We start from the raw sequence: 17,035 nt of genomic DNA on the forward strand, positions 1-17,035 counted from the left end.
GACAGGGTTTCTCCCATAGTCTGATGTTATGTCCCACCTTCCAAAATAAACAGATAAGGCTGAAAGCAGCAGTCCTCGCAAATAAAGGCAGCAACCAGGAATCTTCACTGATAACAGCTGTAGTTAGCCTCCACAAGATAGTCCAAGTTAATAGTTCCAACGAAATAAATCCAAGTCCCAACAAGATATTTCAGGTTTAAATCCTCCAAGCCAAAATCTTCGGTTCTCCTTGCAAACAGTTTGTTCCGGACAGAGTGCAGAGTCATCTCCCTCCCTTTATAGAGCAGCAGCTAATTAGTCTAATTACTGATCTTCCCTCCTCCTGTGCTCCCGATGGTTTCTTCTCGTAAGGAGACGCCTGCTTCTGACATCCACCCAGCAATCAACTAAATTATTACTTTCACCTGAAGACTCCATAAGTTCCTCATTATCAGCCGTTCCCGGCTGATAACCTGATTGAGAAGCCGAGGAGGTTGAAGGTTCAGGCCGGTCCTGCAAATCAAATGTGACCTCCCTTGTAACATTCGTCTCCTCCTCTTCATTGAAATCACTAATACTTGCTGATTCATACAAGTCCTCCTCGCTGGAGCTTTCATTCAAAACTGCAGGCAAAACTGTTAGGACTCCCTTTTGAAATTCAAACAGTCATTTCACAATCAAACTAAAGGGAGTAACGTTTCCTGGTTCTGACATCAATCCACGATCTAACAGTCATCAGATTCAAAGTTCCTAACAGGATTGGACCTTCCAATCACAACAGTCTGAGTACTGGGAGACGAGGGAAACCATCAAGCCACTAACTGCAGCACAGCTTTGAAGAACATTAGATTAACCAAATCTCACTTTTGAATCTATAATTAATGTAAAGTTAAAAGAGGTCTTTCAAGCAACCAGACAAATTTATCTGACCAGGCAAATTTGGAGTATTAGAACTTGCTAAAAACTTTTTTAAAAGTAAATAAAACATAACAAGCCTGAGATTTTCTGAATACAGTACAAAAATGGGACAGTTCAGGGGCCTAAACCTCCAAACAGGAAAAAGAATAGTGAAACTTGCAAAATAACAGACAAAGGCATAACACCTCATTTCAAAGCATCTTTGAGAAGTTAGGAGAGAAACTTACAACTAAATTGACAGCAATAATTTCTATAGCTGCCCATGTATTTCTTGAAGACTTTAAAGAAGTTGAAAATGTCAAAGAAAAGAAAGAGAAAATCCCAAAACATATAGAAATTTTTGGGGAAAAAAAGAAAATTATAAACGGCAATGAAAAACAACCAGGACAAGGACATATTACTGGATTTACAAAGGAAGGTTTGAAGAAATATTTGAGATGGGAGAAAGAAAGTTTGAATGGGGAATTAAACTTTACAGAAGCATTTTGATGAATTAAATATTAAGACTGTTAAAGGCAAAAGGAAGGAACATAAATCTGATTTATTTGATCAATGATAAAGTAAGAAGAATATTTATAAAATTCTGGAAACTCATTATGAACTTTTTGCCACTCCTTGGCAATAGTGTTTTGGAGGGGAATGTCGATGGGGTTCAGAATTACAAAAGCATCATCGTGACATCACAAGTCCTTCCCCTGCTCTATGTGTGTTATGATGTTGCATACTAACATGAAAGGGCAGAGCTAATGGTACAGCCTTACTTTCGTTATTTTGTTAAAGCTAAACAATGGTTGAGAATGTGACTGTTGTTATGTGTGTTTCTGGTGGTTTAAAATGTCCCTCCTGAATGTTGAGGAGAAGCAATTTCTTGATGGTACTATTTACATTCTTTTTATCATTTCCTCAAACCTTAGGGCCCTCCTGGTCCAGCAGGCTATCCTGGGAATCCTGGCCTTCCGGTGGGTATAAAACCAAGGTTTCCATTGAAACACAGTCAAGGATTTATTTCAGTAGGAATAACCTACTGACCACTGTTTGCTTTCTGTATCCTTTCTGAACCTCAGGGCATCCCTGGAGGAGATGGCCCGCCTGGTCCTTCTGGGATCCCAGGATGCAATGGAACAAAGGTAAACTGTTTTAAACAAGTATTTTGAAGCTCTTTTTCAAAATCCATGAATTAAAGGCATTTTTTCTCTCTCTTCCATTTAGGGAGAAAGAGGTCCTTTCGGCCCACCTGGCTTACCTGGCTTACCTGGCAATCTTGTAAGCATTTTAAAATCATTTGTTTTAACTGAAATCAGAACAAATATAATAAAATAAATAAATATGAAAATCCGCAGCTCAGTTTGCAATTCATAATTTAATTGTGGAACTTGATAATTAAAAGATCTTGCTAGATTTTTTAAAATTTCTCAGACAATGTTATATATTCTAGGGACCTCCAGGACCTCAAGGAATAAAGGTACATTTTCTAATTAAGAATATATGTATCATTTATTGTTTACATGGCATGATATGTAAATTTGCTACTCTGACAGAATTCAAAAAAACATTTGTTACATTGGTCATAGGGGGGAAAAATCCCAACATCCATAGAAGGTTAAGCATTTGGGCTAACTCAAAATGTCACAGAATAATAAGCAGCTTGATTTGTTAAAAAACAACAACAACTAAGCGTTCCCTCTCATTGTAAAAACAGAAAGGAAAAACCAGTTTCCTGTATGATGTTGCCTGAGCAATTGGTCCTCCTCTCCCTTGTAAAATATTAGCAGTCCTTATGTTGCCCATTCTAAATTTGGAACTAGCATCCTTTCTTCTCTGAAAACAAAGAATCAATTGCCTTACTGGATTTTTTTTTCTTTTTGGGGGGAAAAAACCATACTTCATTTCTTCTTTGAGGAAAAGGGAGGTACAGAAAACACACTCTGATTGGAAGTGGGGCCTGATGCAAGTTTCCTCCTTTAAAAAAATTCCCCTTTCCTGGGGTTTTTAATGGGCCATTTACCACAAAAAAAGCCATGAAGCAAATATAATGACGGAATATGTCACAGGAAATAAGAATATGTCATAGGAAATCATCCAGACTGAGGAATAATTCTAGTTTGGAGCTTTGCATGAGTATCCTTTTTTCCCCCCCAAAGAAAAATGGTCAGTTTCTTTCATTATGACAGATTGCTCCAGCCATACCGTAAAATTCTTTCTAAAACAAACATTTTTGTTCAGTTACTACTTTTCCATTCAATTCACAGAAAGGATTAGAAGAACCACGTATTGACAGCAGGGCCCCACAGTAGGCACATATTTTTGCTCAGGTTCTGTTTAAACATATATCAGGTAGGTTGGTCAAGGATCTCACCTGTGGTTTCCATGTAGAATTGTTGAAACACTACAAAACAAATTAAGTTCTTGAAAGAACAAGGAGAATCATCCTTTTTTAAATAAAAAGGATGCAAGTAATGGAACCTGTCAGCTCCCTTTTGCAACCAGTAATTTTGTCCCTCTTTTGTACATTTTTAAAGTTTACTATCAATCTGAGTGGCAAATAAAAAAAGAAGTATAAAAGATAACAATAGCAACAGCACTTAGACTTACATACCGCTTCACAGTGCTTTACAGCCATCTCTAAGCAGTTTACAAAATCAGCATATTGCCCCCAACAATCTCATTTCCCTGATCTCAGAAGGATGGAAGGCTGAGTCAACCTCAAGCTTGATCAGGATTGAATTCCTGACTGTAGACAGAGTCAGCCTGCAATACTGCATTCTAAACACTGTGCCACCAGGGGTCTTAAAAACTTCCATGGGACAAACATTATTGTTTAAAATCATTGTAATAATTAGATTTCTGTTTTATCACCATTTCTGTCTTGTCCGTGTATTTTTCTTTTGGTTGAAAGCCAGCTTAAAGACCCCAAAAAGGTTTCTTGTTATTTTGCAACATTTTAATGAAATCCTTAAAAACCTTAATATCAAATGTAAAATTTAAAATTAATTACGGTTATTGATAATTTAAAGTCCTCAATTTTTACTCAAACATGTGAATGCTCTTGTACTAATTGTAATCTATTATTTTTACATCTGCATCATATAGGGAGACGCAGGAGAAATTATTGGATTCATGCCAGGTAGATTCCTAAAGGGTGACAAAGGATTGCCTGGACATCCTGGATTACAAGTAAGTTTTATTCTAACTAACAAAGATCACAATTTTGATAAATGGTGGGGTGAAACCTTAGAGAAGGAATTGACTTGCATTTCTATACACTCTGTGGATTATCTTTATCCCGCTAAATCCATCAGAAAAACAGAATCAAAAAGTTAGGAATATAAATAGTGAAACACCATATAACTCTGCAGAGGTGAAGGGGCATAGAGGAATTCACAAAGACAGGAGATCCCTTGACTGCCCCGATCAATTCTGGTATCTTGGGCATGTTGCTTCCTTTGTGGATCTGGACTAATCCGGAAAGAATTTTTGAAGTCCTGATGGATAATTTAATGGAAATATTCACCCAAGATATGTGAATATTTGTGATTTGTGAGAAGGATAATATCAACATTAAATATTACTAGGAGAGAACTTGAAATAGTCTGTCTGTGATGTGGTTACCAATGAATAACATATTGGGCACAATTCTTTTTGCCCCATATTGAAGAAAATAGTTTAGGGCTGGAAAAGTTACCGAAGAAAATAATCAGAATTAATTATCTTGTGATTGAGTGCGGTTCATATAAAGAAAGGCTGAGATATTTAGGCCTGTGAATATCACCATTACAGCAATGTCAGATATTATAATGAGACATAAATGGGAAATGAGCTAAGTTTTTGTTTGAGCTTGGCTCCTAACTCCTGAGCCATGTTCAGGTATAGGAAATTATGGCGTTATATAGCAAAGTGACTAAGAAACTGTGTTACTGACATCATTTATCAACCTTTTTTTTCATACCCAGGGAGAACCTGGACTTCCAGGTGTTGCTGGCCCTATTGGACCACCTGGACCTCCTGGAAGACAAGTAAGTGATCAGCTTCAGTGGTTTTAAGCTGCATATTGCAAGAATTCATAATTTCAATTAGATGTTGTCTAAATTTATCCCTAATCTAAATTTGTCCTCCATCTATAGGTATGTTAAACATGCATTGGGTTCAGCTAGATTCCACATCAGGTGATTTCAGAGAATCCCCCACCCCACCTCTTTTTTTTTCTTTTTCTTTTTGGACGTAAAGCAAGTTTTCTCCACATGGACTTAAAAGAAATTGATATTCCCCTGAACAATTTCAGAATATTTTATTGGCTTACAGAAAAGGTGATTATAGGTTTGCAAAGATATATGTATATGAAAAATGCCAAGATATCAATATTGAATGACTGAGCCATCTCTCCTTTCCCTTCTTTGCACCAACCTTATACCCAGCCAATGCCATGAGATCTTGGCTTTTAGAGGGAGAGATAAGCCATGAAGCAGAAGATGGGAATTCTCACTAATGGGAAGGTAACCCATTCCACAGCGCCATACGAAGAAGCCCTTTAGAACTGTCATTGAAACAGGTCCTGTGAAGCTAGAATTGAACCACTTAACCTGCTTAGCTTTTCTCTAGCTTAGCTTGGCTTTCCAAGACAGTCACAGAATGAATCATTTAGTGGCAAATGGAAGGGTGGGTCAAAGTTATTCATGTTCCTTTCCAATATCTTATTTTTTCCATCAGTCTTCATTCCAACTAACTCTGATCCCAGTATTGAAAAGTTTACAATATTATATTTTTCATCCTTACTTGCTCCTTTTGAAGAAACTTTTTTCATTTATTCTTTCTGTTATTGTGTCTTATGTCATGTTAGGTCTTTTTCTCTCTCCCCCCGCAACATTAGATTTTATTATAATAGGTAAGGTTTCTATTCAAGTGCTATGGATGCATGGTACTTTAGATGTGAGTGTGACAAAGATGCTTTGATGCTCAGGAAGTACAGGCAGAGCCTCTGTCTCTAATTTTTCAGAGCAGCCACAATTTTGATGCAGACTTGTACTATGTTTGGACTCCTGCATATTCCAAGGCCTCCATTCAAAATTATTTCTGAAATACTGCATAGACCTACTGTGTATCAGTATTGCAAGTATGATGTTCTACATGATGTGCAGGTCTTCATACGGTTTGTATGTTGCAAATTACATCCTATATTATATATAGTGCAATTCAAACCAATATATGATTATTATTCAATATGTTATCTAAAGAAATGTAAGAAATCCCTAATTATGAAACAACATGGTAGCAAAGAGAGAGGAGACAAAGGGAAATTATTAAATTTTGCAGGTAAAGGCAGACTCAGCCGCTTTAGATCATCTTTGAATTGCTGCTAGTGAGGCTGTGCTCTTAGACAATCACATGGATACAGTGAAGAATTACTTTAATAGCCTGAATTGCTCCCATAAAAGATAATGCAGTATTTGTGGAAAATAAGCAAGGGAGGAGCAAATAGGTACAAGAACCAACAGATAGTCTCTCAAAAATCCCCCTACTTCTATGCTGCTGATTGTCCCAGTTTGAAACAGAGCATCTGGATTACATGAAAAAAGACAAACCAGGGTGATAGACAGCTAACGTACTCACTATATAGCAAGAAAGAGCTGAAGAGAGAAGCCCAGGATGATATTGGCAGAGGTTTGTGTCTGCATTTGAAAATTCAGCAATAAGTCCTGCTATGGGAAATGCCATAAGGCAGCAAACACAAAACTGGCTTAGTGTGATAGCTTCTCAACTTCTCCAGGATAGCCATTATGAGGTAAAAGGAGTACAGAGTGGGGCTGTTGCATTTGGTCAAGGCCAGAAGTAAAATTTATAAAAGTAAGCTTCTATTTTGTAAAGTATAAAAATTACTGAGGCGGGAAAGCAACATGATCCAATACATCAAGTCAGAAAGGAATAAGAAAATATTCACAGGAGTCCAAAACATCAATAGTGAGAAAAGTCCAAGATTTTCAAGTTCTTTGCAAGTGGGAGTAATGGAGCTATAGATATCAATGACTAGAAACAAGAAGACAACTCTTTTATACCACACAGCTTCTAACAGTTTACAAGACTGAGAGAGAATTTCTGGTCCTGCAAAGTCTTTATTTTAAATCAGTGCTATGATTCATGGGCTGTATTTTTCTTCTGATGACCTGATCATTCTAAACTGAATAAGACCGATAAAGAATGCCATGCATCAAGAATATCTCAGAAACCACAAATAGACTTCTACAACCACATAGAACCAGCATAGAACAGAAGCCAACTAAAGCCCTTCAAAACATCCTAAGCAAACCAAAAGACCCAGCAACCCCAGAAGAAAAAATGAGAGTCATCTACAACATACAATGTGGTGTTGAGATAGCCATAACAACAAGTCAGCCAATAGGAACTGTTTGGTGACTAAGAAACAACACCTGTTGTGAGCCATGCCAGATGGCTTGGAGACTGGGCATGGCTTAGGGTAACTGGTCTATTTAAATATAGAGCTTCTGTGACTCTGGTAGTTCTGGTGGTTCTGATGGTTTCTGCTTCTTGTTCTTGTACTTGCTACCACATTGCAAGAGCTGCATAAATATTGTATACATGCATCATGTTTTATATTATTGTATATAAAGAAGTTTCTACTATAAATTAATCCTGCTGATTTATTTACTTGTGTGCTAGTTGGATGGCTGCAAACTCTAACAAACGCAAGGACTGCAACCACCACTATTTAGGACAGACAGAAGACTGACAGAATGCATCCATCCAGCTGGCAGTCAGATATGATGAGAATTGTTTAATTTCACAATGTATAGATTTAACCATAGTTTCAATTGGGAAAATGGGACAATCCTAAACCAGGCCAAGTCCCAAAATGCCAGGGAATTTCTAGGAGCCTGGCACTCTGACAAATCAACCCATTAATAGATACATAAACATTAACAACATATATAAACTATGCAAAAGAGATAATCAACCAGTCCCAAAGGGAAAAATATTCCAGCACCTCTCCACTAGTAATCAGCACACAGATCAGCATAGATTAATTCCAAGGTCAATGTCAGAGAATAATCAAGTAAGCAATACCCCAATCAAGAAACTGCCAAGAGCCATCAGTAAACAGCCCAAACAAAGAATCTCTAACATTACCCCCACCCACCCAGATAGGCAGGCACCAAAATATAAACTGACAGCCAACAACACTACTTACTAGCATTTATGATGTTACCTAGTTAAGGGTAATAAAATGTCTGCAAGAAAACAAGCAAACTCAGAGAGCACCAAGGACCCTTCAATAAATATCATTGACAAAATCATGATCAGTCAATTGCAAAGGCAGTTTTACTTGAAGCAGTTTACATCTTGTGATGATACTTTTAACACCATCAAGGAACATCTGCCTTTCCCTGGTGCTTGGGAAGGACTTGATGGATAAAAATTCCAAATCCAGTCTAAACACCTGTGGAACCAACCATGATAATGATATAGTAAACTTATAAGCCTCCTGACTCTCAATGATTTTTGCTGGCTATATGATACAATATAAATGACTAGTACGTGATATAAAGACTGTGGCTCCCCAAAAATATGGCATTGTCTCCTGCAGAGGGGATATGGACCATACTGAGAATCACTGAATTAAAATCACCCTGCAGATTGGCACTAGATTCATTCTTGCCAAATTTATGAAAGAAATATACAAAACAAATAACTGGTTCCTAAAATAAATCAATGCTATATGGAAAAAATAGGCAAGGCAGTTTGTATTTCACGACTCCTATTGCTAGACATTTTTGTCTTTCTCTTGGGAAGTAAACATTAAAAGTAGAGGAGAAAAACATATAAACTGCAATCCTCTGTTTCCTGGAACTTCATAGCTTTGATCAGAATTTGCTTAGAATTCACTAACCAAATATGTGTTCTCAAGAACAAAACAAACAAAACCCACATGAGACTCAGTTTGGGAAAATGCCCAAGGAACTTATTTTACAGAAATTGGAAGAACAATATCAACCTCCTGTGTTCAGTTGTAGAAGAACACATAAAATGTGTAAAAACTAATATGAAATCTTTTTGGAGAAAAAAAAAGAGTTCTAAAGAACTTAATGATGCAATTATAATGCACCTCTACTCCATGAAATAGCCATCCACACAGAAAGAGAACAAGCAGTACCTCTGGTGCTATCAACTCTTTAAAGATATTATGCTGTAGAGTGCTAAAGCCATTGAGAAATCCAAGGTAATTCTTTAGGTTGTACCCTGCTATCTCACTCTTACCAAAGCAAGGAAGGACAACCATGGCAGTTTCTACCCCCAATCTGGCTTTAAACGGCATTGAAATGAATTCAAAAAAGTCATCTTATAAAAATGTTTCACTCAAGTACCTTCTCAAGCAAAGAAAGGCTGTTGCAAATAAAGCCCATTTGATTTTTGATGCCAAAGACAAAGGCACTTTCCAATCTGCTGCCTGGAAATGCAAAACTAATCCAGATTTGTGTTTTGTCTCAGAAGGTCCAAAGATGCAGCCACTTCCAATAACTAGGAACATTCTGGACAAATTTCCTCATAGTCAACATCATCTTGTTTTGCTTGAAATTTGGATTCCCCTAATTCTCTCCACACCTAGACCCAAATGGAATTTTCATAAAGCCAAATGGCCAGAATTTGCCAAAAGTCTTGACAGTATCATACAATGGATCCCACCAACAAGTCAACATTACCATAGATTTGCAAGGAGGGCTGTACTTGCTTCAGCTAAAAGATACATCCCTCGAAGATTCAGAAAAGATTATATTCCTGATGGAACAAAGAGACTGAAGACCTCTACCAGACTTTTCTACAAGAGTGATGACCCAGATATTGCCAATGATCTCTTACACAGTCTGGATGCAGCTTGTCGCAAGACATGGGAACAACCACAACCTAAATTTAAACAAAACCAGCAAGAAAGCCTGGGGCCTACTAAGGAAATTGGGAGTGCAGGACAACTTGCTTGACAAACACCCAGTGTAACTGCCAGCCAAGTAGCCTCCTGAGTTGTCTCCTTCTTTAAAGCCCCAAGGGTGAAAGAGCACTCAACTACCATCAAGAAAATGCTCTCAGCCTTTCAACGTTCGGCTCCATCATACTCTGAATTCACCCACCCTTTCTCTGTGGATGAAATCAATGCAGCCATCAACAGTCTGAAGTCCGGCAAAGCATCAGGTTTGATGGCATCCACCCTGAATTTCTAATTCATTCCGGGAGACTAACAAGGAATGGGCTTGGCAAATTCTTTTCAAATATACTTTCTAGCGGGCATCTCCCATCGGAATTCAAAAAAGCCAAAGTAATATCACTTCTAAAATCTGGCAAACCACAAGACAGAGTAGAAAGCTACTACCCCATTGTCTTTGAAATTTGGATTCCCCTAATTCTCTCCACACCTAGACCCAAATGGAATTTTCATAAAGCCAAATGGCCAGAATTTGCCAAAAGTCTTGACAGTATCATACAATGGATCCCACCAACAAGTCAACATTACCATAGATTTGCAAGGAGGGCTGTACTTGCTTCAGCTAAAAGATACATGTTATAAATTTCGGGAGAAACTTATCATAAGCAAAATTGGGCCCACAATAGATATATTTCTGCCCATGGAACAAGCCACCTTTTGTCATAATTGCAGTTGTATTGATCAGATGCTGAGCCTAACAGGACATATTGAGGCTGGTTTCCAGTGATGCTTAAAAACCACAGCTGCGTTCATCAACCTTACTGCAGCATACGATACCATGTGGAAGAAGGATGTGCTTTACAAACTGAATCACATTCCCCTCTAAAATCCTCTATCGCCTCATAAATAACAAGCTCAGCAATAATCATTATGGGGGACAATGTTAGCCAATTAAGAAGACTCAACAATGGCCTTCCACAAGGTTCTGTGCAGGCACCCACACTGTACAGTCTTTATATCTCAGATATGCCAGCTACAAGAGGATGTAAATTTGAATATGCAGATGATCTGGCCCTAGTAGCACAAGATAAAAACTTGGAAGTATTGGACTACCTCTTCTCTGAGGACCTGAAGTCCTGGGAAAATTCTTTGCTGACTAGAGTCTCATACCCAGTGTCAGCAAAACAGTGGCCACCTGTTTCCATCTCAACAACAAACTTGCCAATGCCACCCCAAAGGTCTACCTGAATAACAACCTACTCCTCTATGATCCTCACCCCAAATACATCAGAGTAATTTTGGATGGGACTCTCTTTCTATAAGAAACTTCTGGAGAACATGTCCACTAAAATCAATACCAGGAACAACTCACTCCAGTAACTAAGAGGATCAAAATGGGGAGCCTCAGCCTCTACTCTCAGAATATCAGCACTAGGGTTGGTCTACTCCACAGCTGAATACTATGCCCCTGTTTGACTTGATAGCTACCACACTAGCAAGATCAATGTTAGACTAAATGATACAATGAGGATCATAAGCAGTTGCATAAAATATACTCCTACTTGCTGGCTCTCCATCTTGAGCCACATTGCATCACCAGCTCTGCGAAGGCAGGAAACTTTAGTGAAGGAGTACAACAAAATTATGAGAAATCCACTTTATCCTGGTGCATGCTGATCTTCCTCATCTATCAATTGGCAGGCTTAAATCAAGGAAGCCCTCTCTGGCACTCTCTCGACAGCTGTCTAACAACTTTGACATTAATACACAGTGGAGAGCCAAATGGGCTGCTGAATGCCCAGGTACAGGCAGTAATCTAGCTGACCCTACCCAAAAGGCTCCAGGTTTTGAGCTTCCTCGCCAGCATTGGTCAACTCTGAACAGGATCTGTACTTAACATGGTGTCTGCCAGGACTCAAGTGGGGTCTCAGTGTGATTGTGGTGCTCCTCAACAAAATATTTATCACATTATGTCCGAATGTCCATCAAGAGCTTACACTGGGCCAATGTCTGATTTTTTTCAACATCCTTGAATGGCCAGGTGGACTGGACATTAACATTTGAAGCACTATAAGCCCATGTATTTGCCATATGCTAAATAAATCAATAAATCAAGCAAAGAAGATGTTAGCAACCAGCCTGTAATGTTTTTCCACTTCTGGCTAGCTGCAATAAAAAGAAGAAAATCTCCCAGGTCTCACCAATTGTTATTGTAGAACTGAGTGTAAGAACACAGTTTGGAATATTAAGGTAATCATTTGAAGAGTTACCAACATCCTTGGGTCTCAAGAACTAGAATGCATCCGAGACTTTTAGAGAAAGTAATGTTCTGTCCTTTACTAATAGTATATAATCAATTATGATGTCCCTACTGCTAGGTATTAAAAAATGAGTGTCTATCAATTTCTGTTTTGATAAAGGTTGAAGAAGAGAAGAAATGTATAACAGTAATGATACAAATAGGCTTTAAAACAAAACAGGTTTTAAACATTTCCATGCTTTTTATGAAAATGTTTGACATTCTTCTTCTTCACCTGAATAGAATTGCTGGCTGTCGTGAGACAGCATTATGCTCAGATCAGCTGAAAGAAACAGCATGAAACGAAAATCCTACTTGTAAAGAGTTCATTCACTAATGAAACTAAACTTTTGAAATAAGTATCACTCAAAGAATTAATAAAATATTTAATTTTACAGGGTTTTCCAGGACCACCTGGACCTCCAGGCGAGAAGGTAAGGCTGGCTTTTTTGGCACTTTTATTGAGTATAAAATATTTGGAAAAATTATCAAAGTGCAAGCATTTATTTAAATAAATAGTCTAACCCTCTGCTCAGGAAACTCTATACCATTTCAGACAAATAGTTGTCCAATCTCTTCTTAAACTTCCAGTGTTGGAGCACCCACAACTTTTGGAAGAGTTGCGCCACTAATGAATTGTTCTAACCATCAGGAAAGTTTTGGTTGCTCCTCTCCTATATTAGTTTCCACCCATTGCTTCTTGTTCTGCCCTAGGTGCTTTGGAGAATGCCTCTTCTTTGTGGCAGCCCTTGAGATATCGGAACACTGCTATCATGTCTCCCCTAGTCCTTCTTTGAATTAGACTAGACATACCGAATTCCAACAATCGTTCTTTATATGTTTTAGCCTCCAGTCCCCTAACCATCTTTGTTGCTGTTTTCTGCACTCATCTCTGCACACTACCCATAATCTGTAATACATAAATGCTAAAAAACAGCTGGAAAAAGAAATTGAATAGACACGTATAATCCAAAACTGAGTACTTCTAGGAAAATTGACTCCTTTGCTGAAAAATGATTTGTCTTGCTATGACCGCCTCTTCTAACCTGGTCAGTAACTCACTAATTTTGGGACGTGGTAAAGGAGGCAGCTAAAACAATGTGAAGTAGCACAGATAGTCATCCATTTTGCTTGGCAAAGCAGCTTTGAAATGCCGTTTTGATCAAAGCAAAGCACCCCTTTGAAGCACCACATGGTCCTATGGGAGTTCACATGCCATAAGCTGCTAAAAGGAAGGTGTTTGGAGTCATCAAATTAGTGGAGGTGCACCAGTTCCTGGTAGTACTGCAAATTTAACAATTACAATATACTTTTTAAAGTAGGGGTAGATATCTGATATTGTCTCTTCTATGGTAGTTAATTTGAATAATGACAATTAAAATTACAACAATGAAGTATTTCTAATAGTATTTGTTCTAGAATGCCATAATATTTTTATAAGAGTTATCTGAACCAGAACTTGAGCAGTGTGGTGGAACTCTCACCTCACAGTCAGGAGACTGAGTTCAATCCTAGGTACTGGCAGATATTTCTCTCTCTGGACGCAAAGAGAAAATATCTGTGGTGAGCTCCACCTAAGTGTCAGGAAAGGCACCCGACCATTTAAACACTCAGCTCCATTCAATCGCCACGACTCCACCCTGATGCAAGGGATTACCGGGTCTTTAAAAGGAAAAAAATTGAACCTGAGCTTGCCCTTGAAAAGGAAATAAGACTCCCAGTCTATCTAATGAAGAAAGCTGAGCGTGAAAGATTCAGGGTTGGTTTGTAGTGGAGTTTAAGGATGACAGTGATGGCAGCTTTAGGAGAGGATTGGGCACATTCACAAAGAAAGGAGGATATTAAACTTACTGATCCTGGAGGATATCTCTTACCTCCAGGATCAGACACATCAGAAAAAGAGGAGAGAACTCTTGCCATCTTGGTTTTCCCAGAGGCATTTGCTGGCTTTGTTGTCAGCAGGAAAAGGGCTCTGGGTTAAACCTGCAGAACTATTTTATTTGTTTAAAAGTGCCCTCAAAGAATATTCGCAAACAATACTTACATCAAAGGTGCTTTTTTTACTTTATCAACTGCCTCTTGTTTGTATCACCAGGGTCATATGGGCATGCATTCCCAAGGTCCAAAAGGGGATAAGGTAAGGATGCTCTTTTGAAAGTGATAAGCATGGGCAACATGCTGGCTTCTCTTCGGGCTCCAGGATCTTCTTGTTTAATCCCAGCCTCACTTACTGAAAGAAACTTACACAAATTCAGAAGAAACCTGTCATGGAATCCACTATTACAGAAAGTTAGCCAGCCACATGAAAGTTTATACAGTGTATACTGAGCAGTGAAATGTGCACACCAAGAACAGGGATGGCAGCATTGCCCTCATGGCTGTAGAGATTTGGTTATCTCTGAATGGTACTAAGAGGGTGGGTACAGAGTTACTACAACTAGAATTAGCTTGCACTAGAGAACTCAATAAGCTGGGGGAGTCAAGCTTATGCTATTGGATGGATAAGCGGGTTTTAGGGGCTCTGACTCTTCCTAAAACAGGAGTCTCCAGCCTTGGCAAACTTTAATTTCTTGGATTTCAACTCCCAGAGTTCCTCAGCCAGCTTTGCTCTGGGAGTTGAAGTCTACAAGTCTCAAAGTTGCCAAGGTTGGAGACCCCTATCCTAAAACACTGGGTTTAAACCTAATCTCAATTTTAATTACAAAATTATTACAGTAGTGCTTCTCCAGCTACAGCAAAACAAGGGTAAATTCTGGCAGGATTCTTTCTCTGAGAATAAGTACTTAAAAGTTTTTAATGTATTCATAAAATATATCAACATAGGGGTTAAGACAGGGTGGTTAAAAACCAAAACTATTCTGAACAGCTCCAAAAAAGATGTTCAAACAGACTAACTTGTCAGCCAAATGACAAATGGAGTTCAGTTTAAATAAGCATAAAGAGATGAATAATGAGGCCAAACCCCCAAAGTTCACATGCATACATATACAAAACAAGAACAGAAGAGAGGAATCAAAATAATCAAGGAGCTCAAGCAATTTCCCTGCATCAAAGGCAAAATGTTCAGATCACTTTAGTTTGGGGGAAAAGCTAAGGGGAGATTTGATGATGTGCATGCTAACATGGAGCACGGAGAAAGCGGGCAGAGAAAAATACTCTTCAAAATGCTATGCCCAGCAACCATATAAGAAAGATTCAAAGCATCTACTACATGCACACACATGCGCACGCACGCACAACACACTCATGCACACACAGAGAGACAGAGTCTTAGCCAAAAGGACGAGAAGCCAAAAGGAATGATTTCTTCATGCAGCACATAATTAATGTATAATTGAAGTAAACATGATTTAAATGTTGTGTCCTGGGGGGTATGTGTGAGAGTTGGGAGGCTGATGTTTTAACTTCTTTTTTGGAGATTCAGCTATTTTGAAGGAATGAGAGGCATGTCTTAAGATTCTGTGATGCTAAAATACCAAAGTTCCATTAACATTTTGTATCAATATGTTTTTTTTTTTCTTTGTATCCGTTAAAGGTAGTAACACAATATATTGGGGAATTCAGAGTACTCATGAAATTACATTTTGACTACTTAGTTGTATTGCTTTTGGAGAAAAGCTTTGATCCATTATATCAGGGGTGTCAAACTCAATTTCATTGAGGCCCGCATCAGGGTTGTGGTTTATCTTGGCGGGGGCGGGACACTGGATAGGCATGGCTGGGCAGGCTTGGCCAGTTTGACACCACTCATTGGGCATGGCCAACTGGATGGGTGTGGCCAACTTGACCCCACTCCCCAACTGCTGGCAGGTTTCCTCTTTGCATTAGGTAGACCGGGCCAAAGCCATGCTGAAGCGACACGGACTGGTCCCTTACATTTTCCAGGATGGCTCCATGGGCCAGATATGACCACATCACGGGCCGGATCCATCCCACAGGCCTTGAGTTTGACACCCCTGCATTATATAGTTTCTAATATTGAAACATCTGTCTCCATCTCTGGGATCTGGGACAGCTGATATACAAACTCTATGTGAACCAATTATTGCATCAAATACAGTATATTTCAGAAAACCTTTAGTAAATCATTTATTATTTATGGAGATTGCATTATCTTTTATTGTGTACAGTGTTATCTCTTGAAAGATTGCGACTGGATAGTGATAATTTAATCTTTAATATCTAATTTGCTCAAAGAAGATTAACTTAAAAGCCAAACAATACATCATTTGAAATGAGCAGAGTTTTTAAAATGATGTACTACCCCAAGTTTTTTTAAAGCTAAGTAAACTACAGTGACTTTTGCTGATTCGTTTGCCAATTTGTTTATTGGGGATATTTGCAGGGTGAGCGTGGTGTCATGGGCCCCCCTGGTCCTGAAGGAACAGAAAGATACTATGGAGAGAAAGGGACCACCATCATAAAGGGAGACAAAGTAAATATGCACTTCTTATTTCTCTTGATTACATTGTTTTTAGAAGCTGCCATTTATGATGAGGATTAATGATAAAATAAAAGTTTAAATAAACAATGTGAGCACCATTCATTTTCTGTCTATATTCATTTGTAAATTATCTCTGGAACATTTGCTCATTTTCAACTTGTTCACTGCCATCGTCTCTTAAGACAGATGGGCTTTGTAAAATAAGGAAAGCATTGTAAAAGACCAGATTAGCCATTCCAGTTATAAGAAATGCTGTGGATTCCATAGTACAGATTAAATCCAACAAAGCTGATATCAATTAAGTGTCTAAATCTGTTACTATATTGCAAAATAAAAAAGGGTTTCCCTCCCCCCCATTATATTCAGCTTCAAAAGTGACTTGAGATTTAATTCTGCTCTGAAGTTGCTCAACATGTTGCCTCAAGGATTTCAGAATCTGGTCACTCAGAATTTAATGCTTAGCAAATCTGTT

At 38.4% G+C, this 17,035-nt stretch overlaps 1 protein-coding gene across 1 annotated transcript in view; it reads left to right on the plus strand.

Annotated features, from left to right (window-relative positions):
- The window catches only part of COL4A1 (collagen type IV alpha 1 chain), a 142,614-nt gene that overhangs the window by 36,817 nt on the left and 88,762 nt on the right, over positions 1-17,035 (plus strand). The window contains exons 5-13 of the mRNA XM_026707637.2: positions 1,812-1,856; positions 1,962-2,024; positions 2,107-2,160; positions 2,333-2,359; positions 3,988-4,071; positions 4,848-4,910; positions 12,518-12,553; positions 14,215-14,256; positions 16,465-16,554. Of these exons, the coding sequence (XP_026563422.2) occupies positions 1,812-1,856; positions 1,962-2,024; positions 2,107-2,160; positions 2,333-2,359; positions 3,988-4,071; positions 4,848-4,910; positions 12,518-12,553; positions 14,215-14,256; positions 16,465-16,554 (504 nt within the window). The remainder of the gene's footprint in view (positions 1-1,811; positions 1,857-1,961; positions 2,025-2,106; positions 2,161-2,332; positions 2,360-3,987; positions 4,072-4,847; positions 4,911-12,517; positions 12,554-14,214; positions 14,257-16,464; positions 16,555-17,035) is intronic.

The sequence above is a fragment of the Pseudonaja textilis genome, chromosome 1 (assembly GCF_049901715.1).
Source record: "Pseudonaja textilis isolate UNSWEBS1 chromosome 1, rPseTex1.2, whole genome shotgun sequence".
In the NCBI taxonomy this organism is placed as follows: Eukaryota; Metazoa; Chordata; class Lepidosauria; order Squamata; family Elapidae; genus Pseudonaja; species Pseudonaja textilis.